This window comes from Bos mutus, chromosome 9 (genome assembly GCF_027580195.1).
Source record: "Bos mutus isolate GX-2022 chromosome 9, NWIPB_WYAK_1.1, whole genome shotgun sequence".
Lineage (NCBI taxonomy): Eukaryota > Metazoa > Chordata > Mammalia > Artiodactyla > Bovidae > Bos > Bos mutus.
This window is the reverse complement of record NC_091625.1, coordinates 86779376-86804916: the sequence shown is the minus strand read 5'-3', so window position 1 is coordinate 86804916 and position 25541 is coordinate 86779376. Positions and strand designations below refer to the sequence as shown.

At 37.7% G+C, this 25541-nt stretch overlaps 2 protein-coding genes across 5 annotated transcripts in view; one reads left to right on the top strand and one right to left on the bottom strand.

Moving 5' to 3' along the window:
• The window catches only part of LRP11 (LDL receptor related protein 11), a 56408-nt gene extending 49276 nt beyond the window's left edge, over positions 1-7132 (top strand). Inside the window, exon 7 of the mRNA XM_005908046.2 lies at positions 5207-7132. Coding sequence (XP_005908108.2) covers positions 5207-5361 — 155 coding nt within the window. The 3' untranslated portion in view covers positions 5362-7132. The remainder of the gene's footprint in view (positions 1-5206) is intronic.
• A 2303-nt stretch (positions 7133-9435) lies between these two features.
• Positions 9436-25541, bottom strand: part of PCMT1 (protein-L-isoaspartate (D-aspartate) O-methyltransferase) — a 43131-nt gene continuing 27025 nt past the window's right edge. Inside the window, exons 6-9 of one of the 4 annotated variants that reach the window (XM_014482294.2) lie at positions 24054-24139; positions 19615-19784; positions 11787-11930; positions 9436-10240 (exon numbers count right to left, since the gene is read on the bottom strand). In XM_014482294.2, coding sequence (XP_014337780.1) covers positions 10228-10240; positions 11787-11930; positions 19615-19784; positions 24054-24139 — 413 coding nt within the window. In that variant the 3' untranslated portion in view covers positions 9436-10227. Of the gene's footprint in view, positions 10241-11786; positions 11931-19567; positions 19785-24053; positions 24140-25541 lie in introns of those variants that run through there. The other 3 variants (XM_005908048.3, XM_005908047.3, XM_070376854.1) reach the window with 3 other exon arrangements.

Sequence of the window (25541 nt, the reverse complement as noted above, 5' to 3'; positions counted from 1 at the left end):
AGCCAACTTTTTCACTCTCCTCTTTCACTTTCATCAAGAGGCTTTTTAGTTCCCCTTCACTTTCTGCCATAAGGGTGGTATCATCTGCATATCTGAGGTTATTGATATTTCTCCCAGGAATCTTGATTCCAGCTTGTGCTTCCTCCAGCCCAGTGTTTCTCATTAGTCGTGTTCAATTCTTTGAGACCCCATAGACTGTATCCTGCCAGGCTCCTCTGTCCATGGGATTCTCCAGGCAAGAATACTGGAGTGGGTAGCCATTCCCTTCTCCAGGGAATCTTCCAGACCCAGGGATCAAGCCTGCATCTCTTATGTCTCCTGAACTGGCAGGCTGGTTCTTTACCAATAGTGCCTCCTGGGAAGCCCTTAGAAGAAGGTGGGAAATTTTAAATTACCTGAACTAAAAGCATTAAAGTATGCCAACTGAGTATTTAAAAGTTGAAAATAACTTTCAGTATCCTAGCAAATACTTTATGTGAGGCGTCATCTTCTTTGTCATCAAATTGATTAATAAATCATTCCTGATTCATTAGCCGGGAATCAGATCTGACAGTAGAGCAACCCTATGCCTGACTTTTTGTTGTTGTTTAGTTGCTAAATTGTATCCAACTCTTTTGTGACCTCATGGACTGTAGTCCGCCAGTCTCCTCTGTTCATGGGATTTCCCAGGCAAGAATGCTGGAGGTGGGTTGCAATTTCCTATCCAGGGGATCTGCCTGACCCAGGGACTGAATCCTCCTCTCCTGCATTGGCAGGCAGATTCTTTACTACGGAGCACTTGGGAAGCCGTATCTGACTTTGGCAAACAGAAAATCCCCTTAGATTATATGCTGTTTTATGATTGCCATAGCTCCCTCTGAGTCCCATTCTTGGGACTGGGGTCTTCAATCATAGCTCTCTTCTCCTGAAGCCTGAACGCTGGTGTTCATCTTCAAACAAGTCATATGCATTTAGAAAGGCAGCCTGTAATCAATTTCCTTCCCTGAACAAGCAGAACTGGGGCTGGGTGTCAGAATCCAGTTTGTAAGAAATGGTTTTAGATTCCTAGGGTTGACCAAAGTCTCTTTTTCATCCAGTTCCTTTGTAACCTATCCATCTTTGTGCCTAGTACTGGAAGATGCAGGGAAACTGACACCTTCAGGGCCAAACTGAGCCTTTTCAGAACTTCTTTCCTCAGGGTCACCATTAGGAAACTGGAATGTATGCACCAGCTCAAGAGTCAAATTCTAGATGGTTGGTTTATCACAGACTCTTATCTTTTACAATTCTCTTTGGGAATATTGTGCATGTATGCTCAGTCATGTCCAACTCTTTGCAACCCCATGGACTGTAGCCTCCTAGCCTCCTCTGTCCATGGGATTTTCCAGGTAGGAATACTGTAGTGGTTGCCATTTCCTTTTCCAGGGGATCTTCCTGACCCAAGGATTGAACCCACGCCTCCAGCGTCTCCTGCATTGGCAGGCAGATTCTTTGCCACTGAGCTTCCTGGGAAGCCCTTGGGAATACTGGCCTCACTCAAACCACTGTTTTGTATCAAGAGTCACTGATGCAACCTCCTCATCCCATCCTCCTGAACCCAGACAATTCCAGAACGTTCTTGAGAATTTTCTTCAGTTTTACCTAGGATTCCACAAATACACCAGAGTTTGAAATGCCATTAGTGTGTACTCAGCTCCAGCTCCTCTTGTCTTGGAGAGGAGGCCAGCTATACCTGGGAATGATTTTAAGCTCAGAAAATCAAAGCTATCCCAGGTGGCGCTAGTGGAAAAGAACCTGTCTGTCAACTTAGGAGACACAAGAGATTCAAATTCGATCTCAGGGTTGAGAAGATTCCCTGGAGGAGGGCATGATAACCCACTCCCATATTCTTGCCTGGAGAATCCCATGAACAGAAGAGCCTGGCGGGCTACAGTCCATGGGGCTGCAAGAGTCAGACACGACTTAGTGACTAAACCACCACCACCATCAGGAGTGAACTTTCTCAGTTACTTGCCCCCAATACCTGTCAGTACCCACCCTCTCTCTTTTTTTTTTTCTTGGCCCCACTGTGCTGTATGTGGGATCTTAATCCCCCAACCAGGGATCAAAGCCATGTCCCCTGCATTGGGAGTGTGGAGTCTTAATCACTGGACCATCAGGGAAGTCTTCCACCCTCTCTTCCTTTCCTCCAGTGCTAAAGGAAAGAGGATACTGACCCTCTTTCCAAGGTCAGTATCCCTCCCCCGACCTTGATGCAGCTCCTTATCACCTCAAGTTTGTTTTTCCATCATTTATTAACTCCCCATGTTTATAATCTCCACTGGTTCATTCCCCTAGACACATTCAGCTCTCAAAATATACAAGAAACAAAACAGCATCCCTCAGCCTTCAATCTCCCTGTAAATGAACTCCCAATTGCTAAGCGCAGTGGCCTCTCCAGGCCTCGCCTCACTTGACCTTTCCTTAGCATTCGATTCTGCTGACCACTGTCCTCTTGAAATAGCCTCAGCCCTCTGCTTCCAGGACTCCCCGCTCGGTTGGTTGCCAGCCATCCCTCTGACATGTCTCTTTCTATGCTTTCTGGTTCTCTTCTTTGTCTGCCCTCTTAAATGTTGATGTCTCCTAGAGCCTTGTTCCTGGCCCTCTTCTCTCTTCCCTTTCTCTCTGGAAGTCTCACCCAGTTTTGTAGCTGCAACCACCACCTTAATCCTAAAGGGCTCCACATATTTTTAAAAATTTTATGTATTTATCTTACTTTGGCTGTGCTGGGTCTTTGCTGCTGTGCTCGATCTTTCTCTAGTTGTGGTGAGCAGGGACCACTCTCTAGTTGCGGTGTGAAGGCTTCTCCTTGCAGTGGCTTCTCTTGTTGCAGAGCACAGGCTCCAGGAGATGCGGGCTTCAGTAGTTTGCGGCACACGGGCTCAGTAGTTGTGGTGTATGGGCTTAGTTGCTCCATGACATGTGGAATCTTCCCGGGTCAGGGATCAAATCCATGTCTCCCACATTTGGCAGGCTGATTCTTAACCACTGGACCACCAGAGAAGTCCCAACCCTTCACATATTTAAGCCCAACTAATCGAAGAACCAAATAGAAAATTCTACCTGGATTGGCGTTCAGTTCAGTTCAGTTCAGTCGCTCAGTCGTGTCCGACTCTTTGTGACCCCATGAATCGCAGCACGCCAGGCCTCCCTGTCCGTCATCAACTCCCGGAGTTCACCCAGACTCACGTCCATCGAGTCAGTGATGCCATCCAGCCATCTCATCCTCTGTCGTCCCCTTCTCCTCCTGCCCCCAATCCCTCCCAGCATCAGAGTCTTTTCCAATGAGTCAACTCTTCGCATGAGGTGGCCAAAGTACTGGAGTTTCAGCTTTAGCATCATTTCTTCCAAAGAAATCCCAGGGCTGATCTCCTTCAGAATGGACTGGTTGGATCTCCTTGCAGTCCAAGGGACTCTCAAGAGTCTTCTCCAACACCACAGTTCAAAAGCATCAATTCTTCAGCGCTCAGCCTTCTTCACAGTCCAACTCTCACATCCATACATGACCACAGGAAAAACCATAGCCTTGACTAGACAGACCTTCGTTGGCAAAGTAATGTCTCTGCTTTTCAATATGCTATCTAGGTTGGTGGTAACTTTCCTTCCAAGGAGTAAGCGTCTTTTAATTTCATGGCTGTAGGCATCTCAATATGAAACTGTCAAAAAATAATCTCCCTCGCCTACCCTAAACAAGGTCCATCAGTCATCTAAATCGTGCAAGCAAACGTCCTAGGAATCAGATGCATGGACCACTCCTTTTTATATCTGCACTTCATATATAATTCTACCATAGTAACTATAATACTTTATTGTATCTTTTCATTTAAATGTCTTTCTTACCCAGATTTGAAAATGATCATTAGAAAATGGCATTAGAAAATGCTCTCATTTAACTTTTGAAGAAGTGGTATAAATAGTGGTTCTGAAACTGTACTGTTTTACCACGTCCCATACTTAGTCAAGTCACTTAATCCTCAATAACTTAGTTCCCTCATTTGTAAAATGGGGATACAAACAGTACGAACTCATATGGTGGTTGTGAGAATTAAAGTACTTCATGTATAAAGCACTCTTTACTATCTTTGATTACCAGTGTCAGGCACATGGCTATTAATGCAAAATGAGTGAATAAATAAATGAAAGAAAATATTATGAAGTCAGTTTATGCAATGGAGATTTTTGCTCTTCTAGTTCCACCAGTTGGCAAGGCCCCTGTAGCTAAAAATATTTCCACAATACCATCTCCAAGCCTGGCCTGACTACAGAGCAAAGCAGACTAAGAATAGACCCTGCTGAGCTTGATAAGACAGACTGATCTGGGGTACACTCTGTCCCTTCTGGACTCCTGGACGGCTCTAAAAGATGCTTCTAGTCTAGGTGTCTAGGACCAACCCCACAGGGAAAAAACCCATGAAGGAGAAGTAGAGATTTTTTTGCCTTTTTTTAAATTATTTATTTGGCTGCACCTGGTCTTAGTTGCAGCATGCATGCATGTTTAGTTGCAGCACGTGAACTCTTAGTTTCTTAGTTCCCTGCCCAGGGATTGAACCTGGACCCCTGCATAGGGAGCGCAGTCCTAGCCACTAGACCACCAGGGAAGTCACTTCCTCAAGTTTTTAATAATGGTTCTACAGGCTGAGAGTAGGTTCTCTGGCTTTAGGAAATAAAAATGTCTTTAAGCCCTAACCAGAGCAAGGAATCAGGAGTTCGTCCATATTTATTTTAATGGAGAATGATCATGTATGAATCCATAAATGTAAGCTACAATGAAAATATTTCCTATGGCTACAGTGTCTTTGCGGTTGTCTGTTTACAGGATGTCTATTAAAGTTGGATATAGGGGAGTCTGACTACAACATTTGTACCCGCTGTTGGCATATGCATCTCATAGGAACTTGCCACACAAGTTGGCTTTAAGGAAGTCTGTGTTTGAGACCTAGACCTCAGTTTACAAGCTGTGTGCTCTTAGGCCAATTACTTAATCTTTCTGTACCTCAGTTAATCTGCCAAACAGAGGTAGTACAAGTACCTACTTGTAGTATTAATAGTACTTGTAGTAGTACAAGTACCTACTGAGTTGTTCAAGTTAAATAAAACAGTGCATGCACAGTGTTTATCATATAGTAGATTGTAGCTGTTACTGTTCTTAATCATTGACTCACCCTTGTTCATTTCTGACCTTGCACAGGTGCAGTGCTGCCTCTGGCCCTGGGTTTGGCTATCACTGCTTTGCTGCTTCTCATGGTTGCCTGTCGACTACGACTGGTGAAACAGAAACTTAAAAAAGCTCGTCCCATTACATCTGAGGAATCTGACTACCTCATAAATGGGATGTATCTATAATAAGTGGAATCTAAACAGCTGAGGGCAAGGACATGTTTCACTTATAATTTATACATAGTTTGAGTTCTGATATTTATTACCTCTTGTTTTTAACTAAGCTAAGAAAACTACTGAAAACCCTGGAAGATTCTGCAAATACTCAACCTTTGCTTTTATTTATTGATTTTCCTTGGGAAGTATGTAACATATTTTGAAATTTAGAGGAGTCCACATGATTAAAGACTTTTACAAATCTAATTCTGATTTATGTAAGCTATCCCTAAAAATAGGAATTTGTAGTTAGCCAAGGCAGAAAATTCTGTGTCTCTAGAGGCGCCTGACACTGGCGGTGTTAACACTTTGCTTCACAGAAGCCAGCCGTTGGCACTTCATAGCACCCCGCATCCCTTGTCCCGTGGCCTTCCCCTTCCTCTCAGCTTCCAGTGCTCTCCTTTCCCTTCTCCTCTTCAAAACCTGTTTCTGGGGATGGATCTCAATTGAGCACACACCTTCAATGAGATATTACCTGTGGCAGGAATATCTAAGCTATAAGCCTAATGATCAGGTCAATGAGGCCTCCGGGAAGGTAAATAGCAGTTGTTTCCAATCGCTGACTGACATCATGTCACGTGGCTGCTTCATTCTCCCAATGGAGAGTAACTCAGACTTCCGATTACAAGTAGCTCTAACATGGTCATCAAGTGAGATAGGAAATCAAAGCAGAAGCAGAGAACCTGGCAGGTCAAAAACTTAACACTTAGCTGAGGGAAAAATGAACAAGGATGTTTAGTTCTTTCTTGGATCTACTCAATGCTGCTCAATGGTCCAGAACATAGCAGCTCACTTATATAGAAACTGGTTTTCAACATTAGTGTTGAGGGAAGGAAAAAACCACATTCAAATGGAAAAACAACACTGAATGGATCTCTGGGTACAGCTTTTGCAAAAATAAGAGTCAGTGATTCATGAATAAATATTCAACTTAAGAATCGGTGATTCTTCCATTCAGTGGAGTGATGCAGTTTTCCCATTATTTATTTAATGCTCTAAAATATTACAGTATGCAAACAGCTAATGCCAGGCTTATATATTCCCAGAGCATAAGGGAGTTTTGCACAAATTCATCTTTATAGAAAACCAGCATCTAGCTTAGCATCTTTTGCCTTTTAATCTGTAGGATTTTAAAGGCATATTATTTCCACCATTCCTTAATGCTGGGACAATACACATTCTAGAAATTACTGAGGCGAATGTATGTGTTCTATTTATATAATAGTTTTTTTTTTTTTTTTACCTTAAGTGGTAAATCTTTTAAGATACTTGAAAACCCTCTAGAAAACTATGTTTAGACTGAACCTGATGTAGGTTGTTCCTTTAGCAAAGGACTTAATTTGGGTCAGAGATATATATTAAGAAATGGGCAGTTAGTGGTCAGAAAACAAATTGGTTATTTTTTATTTCCTGAGAAACTCGAGCATTTTGTTGAATTTTAGAGTTGAGCAAAGATTTAAATTTCTCCTTAAGGAGTTTAGAGAAATGACTGTATGAATGAACTTAAGATGTTTGTATTCTTTATGTGATGCTGTGCAGTTTGTTTTTATATAGAAGGATGTCACCTACAGCCATATTCAATAAAATAAAAACTGTTGAGGCATGCATCTTTCAGCACATCTTTTATACATGAAGAAATTAAAACACAATTTAGTATTGCTATGGTGTTGAAATTCTTGATAAAAAGATGTCCCATATCTATGTGTACAATATTCTTTAATAAATTGTATTTTATTCTTAAGCCTCTTTTTTTTTTTTTTTACAACTTTTAATACTTACTAGTACAGATGGTCTCCAACTTGATATGTTGCTCAGACTTACCTTTTTTTTTCTTTATGATGGTACAAAAGTGATACATATTCAATAGGAACCGTGCTTGAATTTTGAATTTTCCTTTGGCTAGTGATATGCTGTGTATCTCCTCTCATGACACTGGCCAGTGGTAGCACAGGTCTCCCCCCCACCCCCAAGAAAATATCCTTTTTACTATTGATTGAAAACTAATACAGTAGTGTTATCATGGAAATTTTGCAGCCTCTTTGATCCGAAAGCTAATTTCTAGGCAAAATCCTGATAGGATAATCACCAACAAACCTAAACAAACAGTGCTGGCAAAAGAAATTACTCAATGTGATGCAAGGCTGTAAGGGGCACAGTAATGTTCAAGGCGTGGGAATTCAAATACAGATGTCCTCGGCTGCCCTAGGTCCCTGGATCATTGCCTCTTGTATTAATACTTAAAGTATCCTCACTGTGACCATCACCAGCCTGGATACTCCACCCAAGTGAGGATGAGTTCTTTAGACCCAGCAGCCCTAGAACTTCCTCTCATGAAAAAGGGAAGGAAGTGAAGGGAAAGGGAAGAAAAGCAGCACAGGAAATGGGGGTGGGGGTGGGGAGCGGGGGTGATGGGGTAAGGAGAGAATGAGGAAAGGAGGCAGGCTTTCACGGCCCAGGAGAGCACTCTAGGAACCAAAGCAAGGGGGCATGGAAGAGTCCTACCCCGGACAACACAGGTCAGTTAGAAAAAAAGAGCCTGAAGTGGGGAACCAACATGACCACTGCCCCAGTGATACTGGAAGGATTAAGCATAGGGAAATTATCAGGTTTTTTCCTCTTTATTATAATAGATAAACACACACTTCCTTGGGCCCCAAGGGCCAGTCAGTTCTCTTCAAGCAGGATTTCTTAGTGGTGCTCTATTTGGTCTCTTCTTTGAGCAAAACATATGTAAATTAAAAGTTCATATAGTTAAAATTCATTAATCTTTACCCATTAATGAATGGTGCTTGCTTAAAATCCATTCCTCCTTATTCAAAATTTTTAAAAAATCTTTTGGGTTTTTTTTTTTTTTTTTGGCCACACAGCATTTGAGATCTCAGTTCCCTGACCGAGGATCAAAGCCCAGCTCCTGCAGTGGAAGCTTGGAGTCTTAACCACTAGACTCCCAGGGAAATTCCTAAACATTTTTTAATTCAAAAAGTGTGAAGTCCAAGAGCAAGGATTGGCATAGCATGTGTCTTCACCAATCAGATGCCACTTATTAGTTTGTCTTATCAGATTTATAAATTGTCCCCTCAACCGGACTACAGACTACACACCCCTTGAGAGTAAGGGCCTTTTTTTATCCCCAAGACCTAACAGAGAGACTTAACATAAATTGTTGATCATGGCTAGGAAGGATACAGACGAGTGAATAAGTTGAAGAATTAATTTAAAGTCCTTGAGAATATTTGACCTTTGAAGCTATTGCAAATGCCAAGTCCTGGATCAAAAGAGTTCACGGCCTGAGTCCAGAAGCAACACTAACCACAGCAAACTGAAGCCAGCAATAAACTCACAAGTTTGGTCATCAACTAATGCAAGTTTCCTGTGCCTAAGACACTGACTGCCCAAGAGGAGACACTCGTCAAAGACGTATGTACAATTTTTAAAAGCTATTTTCAAAGAAGTGATATGTTAGACTTTAATTTAAGAGGTGGAGGAAAGTTGCCTCAGCACCTCACTAAGGCTCTGCCTGCCAGAATCATACACACTTGCACACAACAGAGGGAAGGGCTTTGCTGGGAGGGCCAGTTCTGATAGCTTCTAGAGCGTGTATTTCTTTAAGATTTAGAGCCCTTTAAAAAACTAAGATCCTGCTGTAAAAGAGAAGATCACAACATTTAAGCAAGATCCCAACGTGTTACTGACTTAAACTCATTTTACAGTCGTTATATTAATAAATCTATTTGTAGGTCATAGATGGGTTTCGGTAAATTTATCCTTAACCTGCTCTTTCTTGACATCAGGTCAGTTCATTCATTCATTCAGCACATATGGTACATCTATAAGAGGCCCTGTGTTAGGCAAAGAAAAATAATAAATGAGGTGAAGTTCTTGTCCCCAAGAAACCGTTACATTCCTCAAATGTGCAGTTAGATTAAAGCTCTTAACTTACTCAGATCTCACAAAATGGAGCATCAGAGAAACAATGTTTTCTCTGTGACCTTAGCATTCTGTACCTGGTGGACATATGGTTCTTCTATATTCAAACACCACCAATGCCTCTTTCACTTTTAACTTTATTTGGCAAAGCAGCACTGCATAAACTGTTCAGTAACTAGGACACAGCTTACACAGCATGTTAAATCCATATACATTATGAGCAGCAAGTTAGAAACAGAAAAAACAATACTAAGCTACAAGTCTCCTATTATTTTTAAAGAGAAAAAGGAAGAACTATGTCAGTTATGTCCAATCTGAACAGCCGAGTGTTTTAGGGGACATCACCTGCCATTTCCTTAAGTTTTAATATTTACAAATGCTTAGTTTTAAGGTAACAAAGCAGCTGATTGTATCTACAACATGCTATTCTATGACACCACATCAAAAGCTTTAAAAAGGAAGCTCATCTCTATTTTCTTAGTAGTATCTAACATACACCCAAAAACCAAGAATCTTAACTTGTGAATGGTGGTGTTATCTGATGCACAAAAGCAGTCCGATAAATTAACATCAGAACAGAATTAAGTGCCTAAGAAAAGTCACTCCTCAAAATCAATTCACAAACCATGTTTTCCATTTTGCAGAACCCCTTCTTTTAATATTTAAAGGAAAATGTGGGCATGTTAAAGTAATAATACACAAATTTATATTCTGCATCCTTCTTCTTTCCAATCTGGCTTCTATGCCTCTCTGAAGAATTAGAAACCCCACAAATCCACACATTTTCATGCTGAAAATAGTGTAAGAAAGTTCAAAACAAGCTGTGATGCTGTTGATTTTCAAAAGCTTTGAAGACTGAGATGAGCAATCCACTGTAATATTATTATACTGGTCAAGCTGATGTTGCTTTTACAGTTCATCCCTGGGGGAGAAAGAGAGGAATATATAAGTAGGAGTTACATATGATAAACTTGGCTTTCTAACAGTTTAGATAGAACTAATAAATCAGTAAAAATATACCGATCCCCAAGCAATATATTACATTAAAAAAAAAAAAAACCTAAGCAAATGATTCAGGTCAAAGCAAAAATGGAAATCAGCCATTTCAAACATCGTTCATGCTACTCCAGAATGAAGAATGAAAACTGAAGGGCCTTAATTCTTTATTTTTTTAATTCAAAAGTAATTTTCTTCCTTCAAGACCAAAAATTCAGAGAAATGATAACTTTTAGATCCAGGATCTTGCTAATACTATTTATTGTACAATAATAACTTAAGTATTTAGAGTTCAGATAAGTCTTTATATTCACAAAACTGGACAAAAATTTAGTCTTTTGTTTAGAGTATCTGTTGAGTACATTGTTGAGCAATCACTGAGTGGGTCAATCTCAAACCAAACTCTGTGAGAAAAAGCATCATCTGTAGGTATAATATACCTGTCAGCTGATTTCATAAGGCAGTTTTATCAGCTCTAAGAGAAACCATTTGCTCAGCCAGCTGCAGCACTGTACCAGCAACTGCCAGTGAGAGGAAGGCAGGAATAAAAATGCAGTCTAAAGCAAACTGTATGGTATATAAACTATACCTCAATAAAGCTGCTAAAAGTAAAAAAGTAAAGCTAGCAGAAAAGCTTCTTATTTGAGGATAATCTGAGTAACAAGCAACACTGTTAAATACTCAAGTACTTTAGGGGTAAAGAAGTAGGATGTTTGCAATTAAATATCAAATGATCCAGGGGAAAAAAATGTTGTGTGTGTGTGTGTGTGTGTATATATATAGAAAGAGGGAATGAAAAGGAATGTGGAAAGTGTTAATTAATAATTGTTAACTCTGGATGAAGAGATTCAGGAGCTCTTTGCACAATTCTTGCAACTTGTCTGTAATAAATTTTTTTTTTAAGTTTTTAAAAAGCTGTTAAATAAATTTGAAGGAAAGATAAATAAAGAGCTAAAATTTCCCAGGTATGTGGTGAATTAAGGGATTTTTGGACAATATGGTATTTTCTATAAAATATGAATTTTATAAATTGTGCAAGAAAATATTTTAAAAATGACTTCTCCCATAAGTTGTCTTTGTCATACAACACTGGATTGTCTGTCAAATGATAAGTTACCAGTTCTGGCTCCTCTTAATATATTCTTCCAAATAATATAAGTACTATAATTCTCATGAAACAGCTTTTAATGAAATTCATGCAAGCATTAAAATACTTAATCTTCAAAGAGTTTACTTGCAAAATGCTCTATTCATAAATTTACTCGTGCTTTTAAAAATATGAATTAAAGATACTATTTTTTAAAATCACTTTACCACATTTTACAGTTGCAAGGTACTAAGGATTTTGTCAATAAATATCTTTATTGCCCAACAATATAGTACATTTCTAAATATCCTCTCCATTTAAAAATTTTTTTGAAAAGGGAAAAGGATTAAAAACTCTCAACAAACTGGGTATAGAGGGAACGTACCTCAACATAATAAAGGCCACATATGACAAGCTCACAGCTAACATCATTCTCAATGGTGAAAAACTGAAAGCTTTTCCTCTAAAATCAGGAACAAGACAAGGATGCCCACTCTCGCCACTTTTATTCAACATAGTACTGGAAATCCTAGCCAGAGCAATTAGGCAAGAAAAAGAAATAAAAGGCATCAAAATCGGAAAGAAAGACGTAAAACTGTCTCTTTTTGCAGATGATAACTAAAATTAGTTGTTTCTATATACTAATAATAAACTATCAAAAGAAAAATTAAGAAAACAATCTCATTTACAATTATAGCAAAAAGGATAAAATATCTGGAAGTAAATTTAACCAAAGAGGTGAGAGTTGTACACTGAAAACTACAGAATGTTAATGAAAGATACTGAAGATGACACAAATAAATGTAAATATATTTCATACCCATGAACTGGAAGAGTTAATAGTTAAAATATCCATACTACCCAAAGTAATCTACTGAGTCAATAAAATCCCTATCAAAATTTCAATGACATTCTTCACATAAATAGAACAATCCTAAAATGTGTACAGGGCCACAAGAGACTCCAAATAGCCAAAGCAATCTTTAGAAAGAACAATAAGACTGGAGGTATCACACTTCCTGATGTCCAACTATATTACAAAGCCAAAGTAATCAAAACAGTATGGTACTCAGCATAAAAACAGACATAGAGACCAATGGAACAGAGTAAAAAGCCCAGAAGTAAACTCATGCATATATGGTCAATTAATTAGGAGCCAAGAATATATGATGTAGAAAGAACAGTCTCTTCAATAAGTGGTGTTGGGAAAACTGGACAGCCACATGAAAACAGAATGAAACCGGACCTCTATCCTAACACCACATCCCCCAAAATCAAAATGGGTTAAAGACTTGAATGTAAGACCTAAACTTATTGTGGTAATCATTTTGCAACATACCAAATCACTATGTTGTACACCTAAAACTACTACAGTGCTATATGTCAATTATATCTCAATAAAACTGGTGAAAAAAAATCATACCATTAAAAAATATTTAATGATGAAGGACAATGTTGATGATATTTTATTAAATAAAGAGAGATTATAAAATAAAACTATGATCTCAGGAATACAAAAGAAATGTATATACTTCTATGGATATATAGAAAAGAAGAAAAAATCTAAAATGTTAATAAGAGGTTATCTCTAGATTCTGGGATTATGGATGACTTTTATTCTTTTCTGTTTGTTTTTTTCCTATTTTTAAATGCATGTACATTACTTTGATAGGAATATTACTGTGGAAAACAAATAGAAGGCAAGGATATTAACAGTATCCCCCCCGCCCCCACCCACACACACAAAAAAAGGAAAAGAAATTAAGTTTACAGATCTGAATTATAACATTTGTTAAGGAAAACCAAAAATTTGCTGCCATGGCATGTATAACCCTGTCACATCCTAAGACTTCAAAATCTATTAACCTTCTTAATTTTTCCTAATATTTAAAATTCTACATAACCATATTTTTAATCTGACTTACATGTATAGATCATTTAAAATAAAAAATAGTATGTATTAAATTTCTACAAAGGCTTTTTAAAACTGCTGCTGCTGCTGCTGGTAAGTCACTTCAGTCGTGTCCAACTCTGTGTGACCCCATAGATGGCAGCCCTATATATGTGCTAATATTAATTAGATTCAGTTCAGTTGCTCACTCGTGTCTGACCCTTTGTGACCCCATGGACTGCAGCATGTCAGGCTTCTCTGTCCATCACCAACTCCTGGAGCTTGCTCAAACTCATATCCATCGAGTCAATGATGTCATCCAACCATCTCATCCTTGTCGTCCCCTTCTCCTCCCACCTTCAGTCTTTCCCAGCATCAGGGTCTTTTCCAATGAGTCAGTTCTTTGCATCAGGTGGTCAAAGTATCGGAGCTTCAGCTTCAGCATCAGTCCTTCCAATGAATATTCATGACTGATTTCCTTTAGGATGGACTGGTTGGATCTCCTTCAAGAGTCTTTTCCAACACCACAGTTCAAAACCATCAATTCTTCAGTGCTCAGCTTTCTTTATGGTCCAACTCTCATATCTATACGTGACTACTGGAAAAACCATAACTTTGACTAGATGGACCTTTGTTGGCAAAGTAATGTCTCTGCTTTTTAATATGCTATCTAGGTTGGTCATTGCTTTTCTTGCAAGGAGCAAGTGTCTTTTAATTTCATGGCTGCAGTCAACATCTACAGTGATTTTGGGGCCTCCCAAAAATAAAGTCTGTCACTGTTTCATTGTTTTCCCATCTATTTGCCATGAAGTGATGGGACCAGATGCCATGATCTTAGTTTTCTGAATATTGAGTTTTAAGTCAGCTTTTTCACTCTCCTCTTTCATCAAGAAGCTCTTTAGTGCTTCTTCACTTTCTGCCATAAAGGGTGGTGTCATCTGCATATTTGAGGTTATTGATATTTCTCCTGGAAATCTTGATTCCAGCTTGTGCTTCATCCAGCCCAGCATTTCGCATGATGTACTCTACATATAAGTTTAGTAAGCAGGGTGACAATATATAGCCTTGACATACTCCTTTCCCAATTTGGAACCAGTCTGCTGTTCCTTGTCTGGTTCTAACTGTTGCTTCCTGACCTGCATACAGATTTCTCAGGAGGCAGGTCAGGTGGTCTGGTATTCCCTTCTCTTGAAGAATTTTTCAGTTTGTTGTGATCCACAGTCAAAGGATTTGGTGTAGTCAATAAAGCAGAAATAGAAGTTTTTCTGGAACTCTCTTGCTTTTTTGATGATCCAACGGATACTGGCAATTTGATTTCTGGTTCTTCTGCCTTTTCTAAATCCAGCTTGAACATCTGGAAAATGACGGTTCACAAACTGCTGAAGCCTGGCTTGGAGAATTTTGAGCATTATTTTGCTAGCATGTGAAATGAGTCCAATTGTGCGGTAGTTTGAACATTCTTTGGCATTGTCTTTCTTTGAAATTGGAATGAAAACTGACCTTTTCCAGTCCTGTGGCCACTGCTGAGTTTTCCAAATTTGCTGGCATACTGAGTGCAGCACTTTCACAGAATCATCTTTTAGGATTTGAAATAGCTCAACTGGAATTCCATTACCTTCACTAGTTTTGTTCTTAGTGATGCTTCCTAAGGCCCACTTGATTTCGTATTATTTAGATTAACATTAGCTTATTTAGATTGTTTAGATTATTTAGTTTAATATTAATTGGATTAATAACTATATATAACATATTACTTTATTGTAAAATAAATAATTATACACATAATTATTAGGCTAATAACTCTAAGACACTAATATTTAGTATTTTATATTCTTTATCAAGAACAACTGAAAATACATACTGTCAGGAAATAACAATCAAAATCTATGAATGTTTTCTAATTCACGGGCTTTCTGAGGTAATACAAGCTTTGTACAATTAACTTTGTGCAAAGCATTATGAAAAACATAAAAAGAATTCCAAAAGTAACGATATATTCTTGCCTTTAAGAATGTAAAGCTTATCATAATGCTGTGTAACACAGGTAAAGAAATTAAAAAGGGACAGTATAGAACAATTCGGAACACAGGATCAGTTGGATACACTAGGACCTATACCCTCAATCCTAGAAATGCCCAGTCAGCTCATAACATCCTTTTCATGCGTACATGGCACTTTAAGAAGACATCAGTAGACAAAGTACTTATGGAACAAGAACCCTGAAACATTCCTCTGTTTCACAAAACAGAGATGGACTTATTCCATCGACCCTTGTGGCTATTAAAAACAAAAATAAAACTTACCAGAAGATTAACAAAACGTTCATTTCTAGGTATATAAAATAAACATGTATGTATAAAATATAAATAAATATTTGTATTTAGTTAGTTGCAACCAACTAATGCAACTATTACCTATCTATAGTCTTGAGCATAATACCACAGATTCTAGGTCTACAGCCTATCTATCTGGCATTCTCTCTCCTTTTATTAATCCATCAGAATTGCAAGGAATATTTTTCCAAGTATAAGGGGACAAAAGTCTACATTCAAGTTTCCGGGTTTATCTGACATGAGAATTCAGCATGCCCACTAAGTCCTTTTTTTTCCCCCATCTAGTTTCTAGCACACCTTTCCAGCAATGATTGGATCTCACTATCAAAGAGCACTCTCCCTAGCTCTGGATGCCTCAATTAGAGAAGGATGAAAAGCAGGTGAGAAACAAGGGAATAGTTGTAAGAAAGCACTGGGATGAGTCTTTAATCCTGAAGGAAAAAAAATCATCTAGCCTGACAAGAAACTGACTTAGGAAGCTTTTTACATAATTCCCATGTGAGATGAGAAAATATAAGTGACTTTTTAATCACATTCTATCCTTACCACCACTGCTTTAATTTAGCCCACCGTCACTGCACCCCTGATTTGCTATAGGTATCTTCTATTTCTGGCTATAGCTTTATCCCTTTCCAATCTACTCTCTACCCTACAACCAAAATTATCTTTCTGAAATGGAATTCTGATCCCTTCACTGCCTGGCTTGAACAATTGCTCCCTACCACCCTCAAGCCAGATTCAACACACTGCACTCTAACTGCCTGTTTGTCTTGTTTTTTGATTTTTTGGATCCTCTACCTGACGTAAGTTCCACTAGAATGGTCAGTTTCAAATTCACAGCTGTGTATTCCTGGCCCTGCAGCAATGCCCACGTAGTGGGCACACACACACTTGTTGAATTAATGATGTATTAGAAGGTCATCACACTGAAGATATTTAACAAATTTAACAGAATTGCCAAAGAAAAGTATTAGAAGTTGCTTTTTCAAAGGCAATTTAAAACAGATGCATTTTTTTCCCCTGTCAAGGACAGTTTAAGTATAGATTAGCCTGATGGCAGTAGAAACAAGACATATAAACACTTAGACGCCCTCTCAAATCTCTTCCATACCTAAATTTAAAAAGCAGCAGAGATATCTGCTCTATGGGAGGAAAGGGAAAGGAAGGAGGTGGTGAAAGCTGACTTCAGACTACATCTGGCCGAGAACCTCTTCCTCTCTGACTTAAAGTTAAGTCGGTCTGCTGTGATGCCCTGGTAGAGAGAAGAGGGCAGTGGGAGAGAACTGAGGCGATTCCTACATGTGGGAGCAGCTGCTTCGCTCTCTAGCTACAGCTCCTGTCAGAGACCCCCCGCTCCCCACCCTATCCCTGCTGTCAGTGGGTTCCAGTAAAACTGTTTCCTCACCTTTAGGTCTAGAGTGGTAACAGCTTCCTACTATCACCTTGGGAATCCCTGGTCCCTGGCTATGTCGCATCCTTTATAGTTCCTGTAACTTTTCCCATATTTCTTTGAATAGTCCCTTCATTAAAATCACTTCAAAATCCTAGCTAAGCACACTCGGACCTTGACTAACAATTTATGAACACAAAAATGAATAGCAGATGAATGGTCCCTTAAGATGTTAAGTTAACCATTGATGCTTTACTCTTTCAAAACATTCTATTTTCTAATAATTTCAGCACAAATTTTTTTAACATCAGTTTTTTTTTTCCAATTTCATTTCTAGATTCTGTTTTATATTCTTTAAACTTCATGATTTACAACTAAGTAACTGATTATCTATGTAATTAGAACTATATCTTTGGATGTAGGAAAATGTGTTTGAAAACATAGTAAATTTGCAAAAGAAAAAATTAGAAAATCCTCTTAGTACAACTGGAGAAAAGTTTTCTATGTGCATATATGTAAAATTGCTCAGCATTTTAAAAAGTTGAAGGCCAAAAGGAAAACCAATATATATATATATTTTTAAATATTTGGTAAATGACTGAACAATTGTCCATAGATTTAAAAATTATTCTAAATTGAATACAAATAGTTTAGTCTTATCAGGGGTAAAATACAGGTAAGTGGAAGCCTGAAGCTTATATAATTGGGTAAGTGGGTGGGGGGGAGCTGCTTTATGAAGGGAAAAAAAAAAAGTCAACTAAAAACAAGACTATGTATATAAAATATGGTATAAGGCCATGAATGGCCCAAAGCAAGTGAGGGCCCAGAAACTTAAGTTTCATTACCTTCAAGCTAAATCTACTTCTGTTTATAAAAACAAAACTCGTTTTATATATATCTGGTTATAAAAACAAAAAGCACTCTTACCTGATACCATATTTCAGTAATTTCAGTGATATGTTTGCCCTATTTACAGAGCAGCAATCGTAATATTTTGTAATTATATAACCATACTAGAAGCAAAGTGAAGGAAGTTTGTAACTATATCTGATTCTAATTGACAAGACTGCTAGCTTTTAAAAAACTTTAACCTGGCTGTGCTCCAGGTTAGAATTCAAAGAAAACAGCTATAACTACATGGTGAAGTGAAAGTCACTCAGTCGTGTCCAACTGTTTAAGACCCCATGGACTGACTATACATGTAATTCTCCATGCCAGAATACTGGAGTGGGTAGCCTTTCCCTTCTCCAGGGATCGAACCCAGGTTTCCTGCATTGCAGGTGGATTCTTTACCAGCTGAGCCACAAGGGAAGTCCTTAACTTTATTAATAACTACATTAGGTGAAGAATTAAAATGCACTTCCTAATAAGGATCAACAGAAATGGCCAGTCAGAATTAATCAAAAGTAAAACTCAGTTTTGAACAAAAACAGATTCATTACCACTTTTGCTGTTAAACATTCATTAAAAAGGTATCTTTCCTCTTCCCAGAAAACAAAATTGAGAGGTCTGTGAAGCCTGGTGTGTTGCAGTTCATGGGGTCACAAAGAGTCAGACACTACTGAGCGACTAAACAACGACAACATTAAATCTATAATCGCCATTTTACTTATTAAGAAATCATCTTAAAATAAGTACCTCTTGTCAAGTAAAAACAGATTCTAAAACAAGGAAACAGTAAGACCTTTCTTATTTTGGCAGTTAATTTCAAGTAGTCTTAGCTAATGTCTTACTTATGGATTTCACTCCCTCCCCCTGGAGAGAGTGGGCAGGGAAGAAGGAAGAGAAAAAACAGAGAAAGCTTGGCTTCAAAGGGAATATCCAATGATGCTGAGACACAGAAACAAAAGTGGGCGTTACATGAGCCATGCTGTGCTGAAGATATGCCACATGCTGTTGGCCCTTTGGGTGGGTGTGTGAGACCTGGGCACTCACTCACAGAACCCTCTTCCCTCCCCAGGAACTTAGAGGAGCTCAACAACTGGCCAGTCTGTTGTATAAAATGGTAAGCTTCTTCCTTACTGTGGTTCTGAAATAACAGCAGGATATAAAATAGGCACAGGTTGTCAGGCATCTATGAACCTGATTGAAAGAGAGAAGTCAAGTTCAGAGCGACAGTGTCCTCTCTGGCATTGACACCTTCGAAAACTGGGACAAGAGTATCTTTTCCCTTCTTTCTCTTCACAACAATGCTATAATAGAAGATGAACTAGGGCAGGAAATGATCCCTTCTCTTCAGATGAAAGCCTTCATTTCCATGACCATATAGCAGATATAAAAATTAGTTGTCAGTATAGAAACAGAGTGGCTGATAATAAAGTAACTTTACAAAGCGTGACTGACAGCCTCTTGAAAAAGAAAAACACCTTTGTGCCAACCAAGTCTCACCCCCTTTCCCAAAGATGAATTAAATCAAAAGAAGGACAGACCATGCAAAACTTTTCTACATTTTTAATGTAGTGAATTTCTGATGTTAAAATGGAGTAGCATAAAGGTGACAACCAAAAAAGCGGCTCTTGCAGTCTGATCTCTTAAAATCCACACCCTTTCACCTTGCATGTGTGGAAGAAGAAAGAGCAGAAGAGAAAATCACTTCCACCTGGACCACTGCTTTTCTTTATCTGTTAAAGGCACGTATATCACTCCCATCAGAGGTTTCATTTTGACACTGCCATCTTGCAGCTTGTCATACTGCTCCAACATCTGGTTTCCACCTGCAGGACCAACTGGCAATATCAATCTTCCACCAGGCTTTAACTGGTCTATTAGCTAAAAGAAACAGAAAAGGACACACACACCAGGTTATAGATTTTATATTAATAGTCATTTTACATCACTATACACAACTTTCAGCGTCCATGGGCAGAAAGCAGAAATGTACCTTATTTAGTACGTCTACTCTTCCACTGTTAAACTTGGTACTTAATTACTCACACACTCATTTACTACTGACCTCCTCTACTACAGTACAAATTCTCTGGTGACGGGGACTGTGTCGCATTCATCTTTGTGCCCTTAGCCTCAAACATAGTACCTAGTATAACTGCAAAGCTCAAAATGTTTGAGTTGAACCACATAATGTGGACTATCCTCTTGAGAAGACCAAAGGCAAAGCAGAAAATTTCAATTCTTGTATGCCTGTTTTCAATCTTTGTAGTTTGGAGGGGAAGAGGGGACGTGTAGAAAATCAGCAAGGAATCCCTATCCTATCTAAGAATTTAAGGCATCACTGAACCAGAGATAAGGGAACTCTGGTTTTACGACTGAATTTAGGATCACAGGAAGCATGACATGATAAAGGAAGGTAGGGCTGGAGTCCCTGCAGCATTAGAAAGAGGACGTCCCTATCAAAGAAGAACCAAAATTGCTCAGTTACAGCCCCTCTGGTTAGAAAATTTTTAAGTCACATGTTACAACGTGAATGCAGCCTGAAAGATGACCATCAATCAAAAACAGTAAGGAAAAAACCTTCCCAGAGAAGGGAGTCCTTAATTAAAATTTTGGTTGTCAGCAAGTCTACCTTATTTTTTCCAATTCCTCTAAATGTTAAGATTTTCAACGAAAAAATAGACTTCTTTCCTCTCCCTCAATCTTGCTCCTTTAATCCATTAATTTTAAAACCTTTTAGCTGTCTTTTTTTATAGTGCTTACTTCTAAAGCATGCCATTTATTTTTTTTTAACTGAAATATAATTGACATATAAACACTGTGTTGGTTTTAGGTGTACAACATAATGATCTGATATATGTATATAATGTAAAATGATTACTACAATAAACTTAATTAACATCTATTATCACACATAATTACAATTTTTTTCTTGTGATGAAAACTTTTAAGGTTTACTCTTAGCAACTTTTAATTATATAATATAGTATTATTAACTATAGTTAATATAGTCAATAATTAACATAGTATTAACTATAGTCACCATGCTGAATAACATTTCCTTTTCTACTTCAAATTATATGCCAGATGAGGACTAAGCTCTCATACATAAACAGTTGTCCCTCAGTATCCAAGGGGGACTGGTCCCAGGACTTTATCTCTGATACCAAAATCCACAGACATTCAAGTTCCTTATAGACAATGGTGTAGTATTTGCATATAACCTATATATCCCATATACTTTAAATTATCTCTAGACTTATTATATTTAAAACAAGGCAAATACCATCTAAACAGTTGCCAGGTACAACTTCAAACTGCAATGAAAAATTTAAGTTCTGTGCTTTTTGGAACTTTCTGGAAATTTTCTTCTGAATATTCTCAATCTGTGATTGGTTGAATCCTTGAATGTGGAACCCTTGGATACAGAGGGCCAGCTGCATTCTGCTTCTTTCCCCTAATCCAAACAAGATCATCATTTTTTATGAAAACCATTTTCTGTTATGACTGTGTAAATATAATTTGCAGCTGAGCCAAGAGGTACTCAGTTACTGTTTCCTTTCTTGTAGAATAGTTGTTTTCTCTGCAGTTAAAAACTGAAGCTTTTTCTTTTTTTTTCACTCACTTAATTTTCTTTGTGTTTCTTCCAACAGCTTCTTAATGAAATTTTTATACAGTCAAATCTATTTATAAGCACCTTCCTTTCTCTCTCTCTCTCTTTTTTTTTGTAGGCTCCCTTCTGGTTCTTTTCCTCCTCTGCTCTAAATCTGGACTGGTTACTCTCCAGGCCTGCTGCATAGCTGTCACACCGGGACTTCCCTTTGTAACAATACGGGCAACTCTGACCATCTCTCTCCTGAACGAGGTGTCCTACCTTCCTAGACGCCATGGCTGCTGCTTTCTGGTTTCTCCCACTGTCTCTCTACTCGCTCATTTTTTGATGACATTTAAAGCAATTCCTCCAGAAGTATTCTGTGAAACAGTATGTGGAATACTTTTTAAAGAGATTGAGATTTGCAAGTCTAAAATTATCTTTCTTCTATGTATTTAGTGGTATGTGCAATACAGGATTCAAGATTGGAAACTGGAAATCATTTTCAGTTCAGAATTGTGATGCTTTGCCTCTGACTTGTTCATTCTAATGCTGCTTATCTACAGATTGATGCCTGTCTGATTACTGACCCTGAATGAACGATCCATTTTGTTTTTCTGGAAACTTTTCGAATATTCTCTTTATAATATTCTGAAATTTCATGGTGACATTGTGGGTCCCCCACCTCTTTTTTAAATTCATTATACTAGGTACTCAATAGATGTTTTTAAACTACAGAATCATGTCTTTCAGTTCCTGGAAATTTTCTTAGGGCTTCAGGCTAATTGTTCCTCATAAAGAATTTCAAGCAGCAGCTCCTTTTTTCAGGCCACAACGTCATCTCTGGTTTCCAAGATCCTGATGCCTCCACTTTCTAAGCTTTTGCTTAGTTCTGCAAAATAAGCAGCCTCTGCACTGATACTCCCCTCTGCAGTCTCTTTGGTTCAGCTTCCTCCACCCTTCCAGGTCAGTTATTACTCTATCTGCTTTTCTGTCTTCATACACTGTAGCGTTCAGGACTGTTAAATATAATCTCCTAGATAACTGAATATAGAGTTTCATATTTCTTGTTTCTGTTTCTTGTTTTTCTAGCTGTTATGAAGTGGTATCCAAAGGAGGCATAAACATTTTGACTCTATTCTCTTAAAACTGGAAAGCCCCTCCAGCATGTCTATCTTCAAATTTAATCAGATGTAAAGAGCCACCCTCCAAATAATACTCCACCTGCTACTACAAATGTTCAAATTCATACCAAGCTAAAGCCAGAAGTGCCCATCAAGATCATCTTAGGATCTTAGTAAGGAAGATGAGTCCTATCCCCAAGAATCTTTCATTTAAACACATTTCTATTTTAGATTTTAATTGTTCCTCCTAGGTTGCCAATATTTTCAAAAAAGAAGAAAGTTTTAAGAAGTTAAAAAAAACCTACTGATCATGTGTTCATATATGAAAATTCATTATTTACTTATGACTTGTACAACTTTCTACATCATGTTAATACTTCTGTTAAAAACTACTAGTTTGGTCTTTTTTTAAAAATACATAACAGGGCCAGAGAGAACAGTTCATTTTCCTAAAGTCATTCAGCCAATGAGTAACAAGTCAGTAATCAGAACAAATCTCCAAACTTTCAGCTCCTTATAACTGTGTAAACACACACAAAACTACTTCCAGGTTGGGGAGTTAATGAGACTGGGCAAAAGAGAGTCAATTTTAGCCCTTTGTCATCTAGTTAAGAACTATGTAAAAATCACATGTAATAGCAATCTAAGCCAAGGATTATTTGGGCTGACATAAGTTTATCAGAGTCTTACTGAAATGAAAACTCAATTTTGTACTTAAATATTTCCTTGACTATGTAATATATACTACTAGAATATCCTATCTTCTCATTGCAACTATGATAATTAAGATTTCTTTCTTCCTACTATTCTTTAAGATTCAGTTCAAATTTTATTGCTGTATGAAATCTCCTTCACTATTCTATACAACATACTCCCCTTCCTCTGAACTCCTCCTACAAGGCGTATTTTCTTTTCCCTTCAATATCTATCATATGCTGATGATATGCTATCAAATCATTCATTTCCCTGATACATGTGCAATAGATCTCTTCTAGTAAGGTCAGTGAGGATAAGATGTATGACAAATACTTCCTGGTATTACCCATGAACCTAACATAGTCTTGCACATAACACACCACGTGATTACCAGGTCATGAACTCCAAAGGGATTTTCCCAATTTTACTGGTGTACTCGTTCTTAGTTGAATCAAATACTGCTTGAAATAAGACAGTCACGAGCCACGGCTTAGTCATCTTCATGTCATTTATACAACTGTTTGTATATGAAAAAAACTGCCTACTAACTAATTAAAATACACAGCTAATTAAAATTAAAATTCAAGTTACAAATTGAGCATAATTATCAGCCAAAAAAAAAAAAGGACACAATGTAACATAGATGGTATTTTCAACATCAATAGAAGTCATTTCCTATAAATGTTTAAGAGCTTTAGTTGAATAAAGTACACAAACAGAAAAAAAAAACCAACTCACTGCCTGGGGCACAACTGGGGCTGCAGCTCCTACGTGAATAGCATCATAAGGGGCTTCTGCGGCATATCCCATTCGTCCATCCCCCACTGAAAGAGAAAAGTGCTTTAAACACCTGTTCTGACAGAATTACCCAGTGTGAAGAATTACAGGAGGTTTAAAACGGAGAAAGGACAGATCTTTTTAAAATCACTTAACTAAGTGATGCTGGGACAATGGATAATTCAAAGAAAAAATAGATACTTGGACCCCCACACCTCATGAATACACAAAAATGAACGTCAAAAAGATCAAAGGTCTAAATGTAAAAAGTTAAAATGGCAGTATGTCTGAGAAAGAATTCAAGGATGTATCTTCATGATTTCAGAGTACCTTAAAAAGGATATAAAAAACACTACAAGAAATGGGTAAGTCTGACTATATTAAAATTAAGAATTTCTAATTATCAAAAAGAACAGTATGAGAGTAAAAAGACATATCAGAGTGGGAGAAGAGATTTACAGTATGTATAAATAGACAAAAGGTTAGTGTATAAAAGTCCTACAAATCAAAGAAAAATATAACTCAATATCTGAATAGAAATTTCACAAAAGAGGAAATCCAAATGGCCAAACATATGAAAAAGTGTTCAACTTCACTGATTAATATTAAAATACAAAATTAAAACCACAGAGATACTACCATACACTAAGTGGGTAAGAGAAAAATTTAGTAATCCCAAGTATTGGGATTGTGATGTGAAGCAATAGGAACCTTGATATACTATTGATGGGAATGTAAGTTGGTTCAGTCACTTCAAAAAACAGCTTTTGCAATATCTATGGTCACTCTATGAACCTGTAATAATACACCTACAGAAATAAGTGTTTGTATGAGTGTATATCAGCATCTGGACTTACGTACATTGTGAATATGCAGCACTGTGAATATCTCTAAATCAGAAACAACCCAAAATATCCATCTACAGTAGCATTAATAAAAAAAATTTTGGTAATGTTGCTACAATTGACTGCTATACAGCAATAAAAATTAACTATCATGCAAAAAGAAGGATGAATCTTACAAACCTAACAATGAATGAAAAGTCATTCATCATAGAATATGTACTGTATGATTCCATTTAGCTAACATTCAAGATATTGAACATCATCTATGGAACTGCAATTAGGTAGTAAATGCCTAAAAGTAATGTTACTAGTTACCACTAGGGAAAAGGAAAGTAGTTATGGTGAGGGAACAGAAAGCAGAGGACTTTCAAGGTGCTGATAATGTCCCATTTCTTGATCAGTGTGGTGATTAAACAGGTGCTTGTTAAGCTTCACATTTATATTTTCTGCATATTTTGAGGTCTGTTATTTCTCTCAATATAAAACATACTCACATGGAAGTGTGTCCACAAATACCACTGAATGGAAAAAAGCAAACAAAAGAACAACATGTAGAGTATAAGTCAATCTAAAAACTGTGTGCTGCTACTGCTAAGTCGCTTCA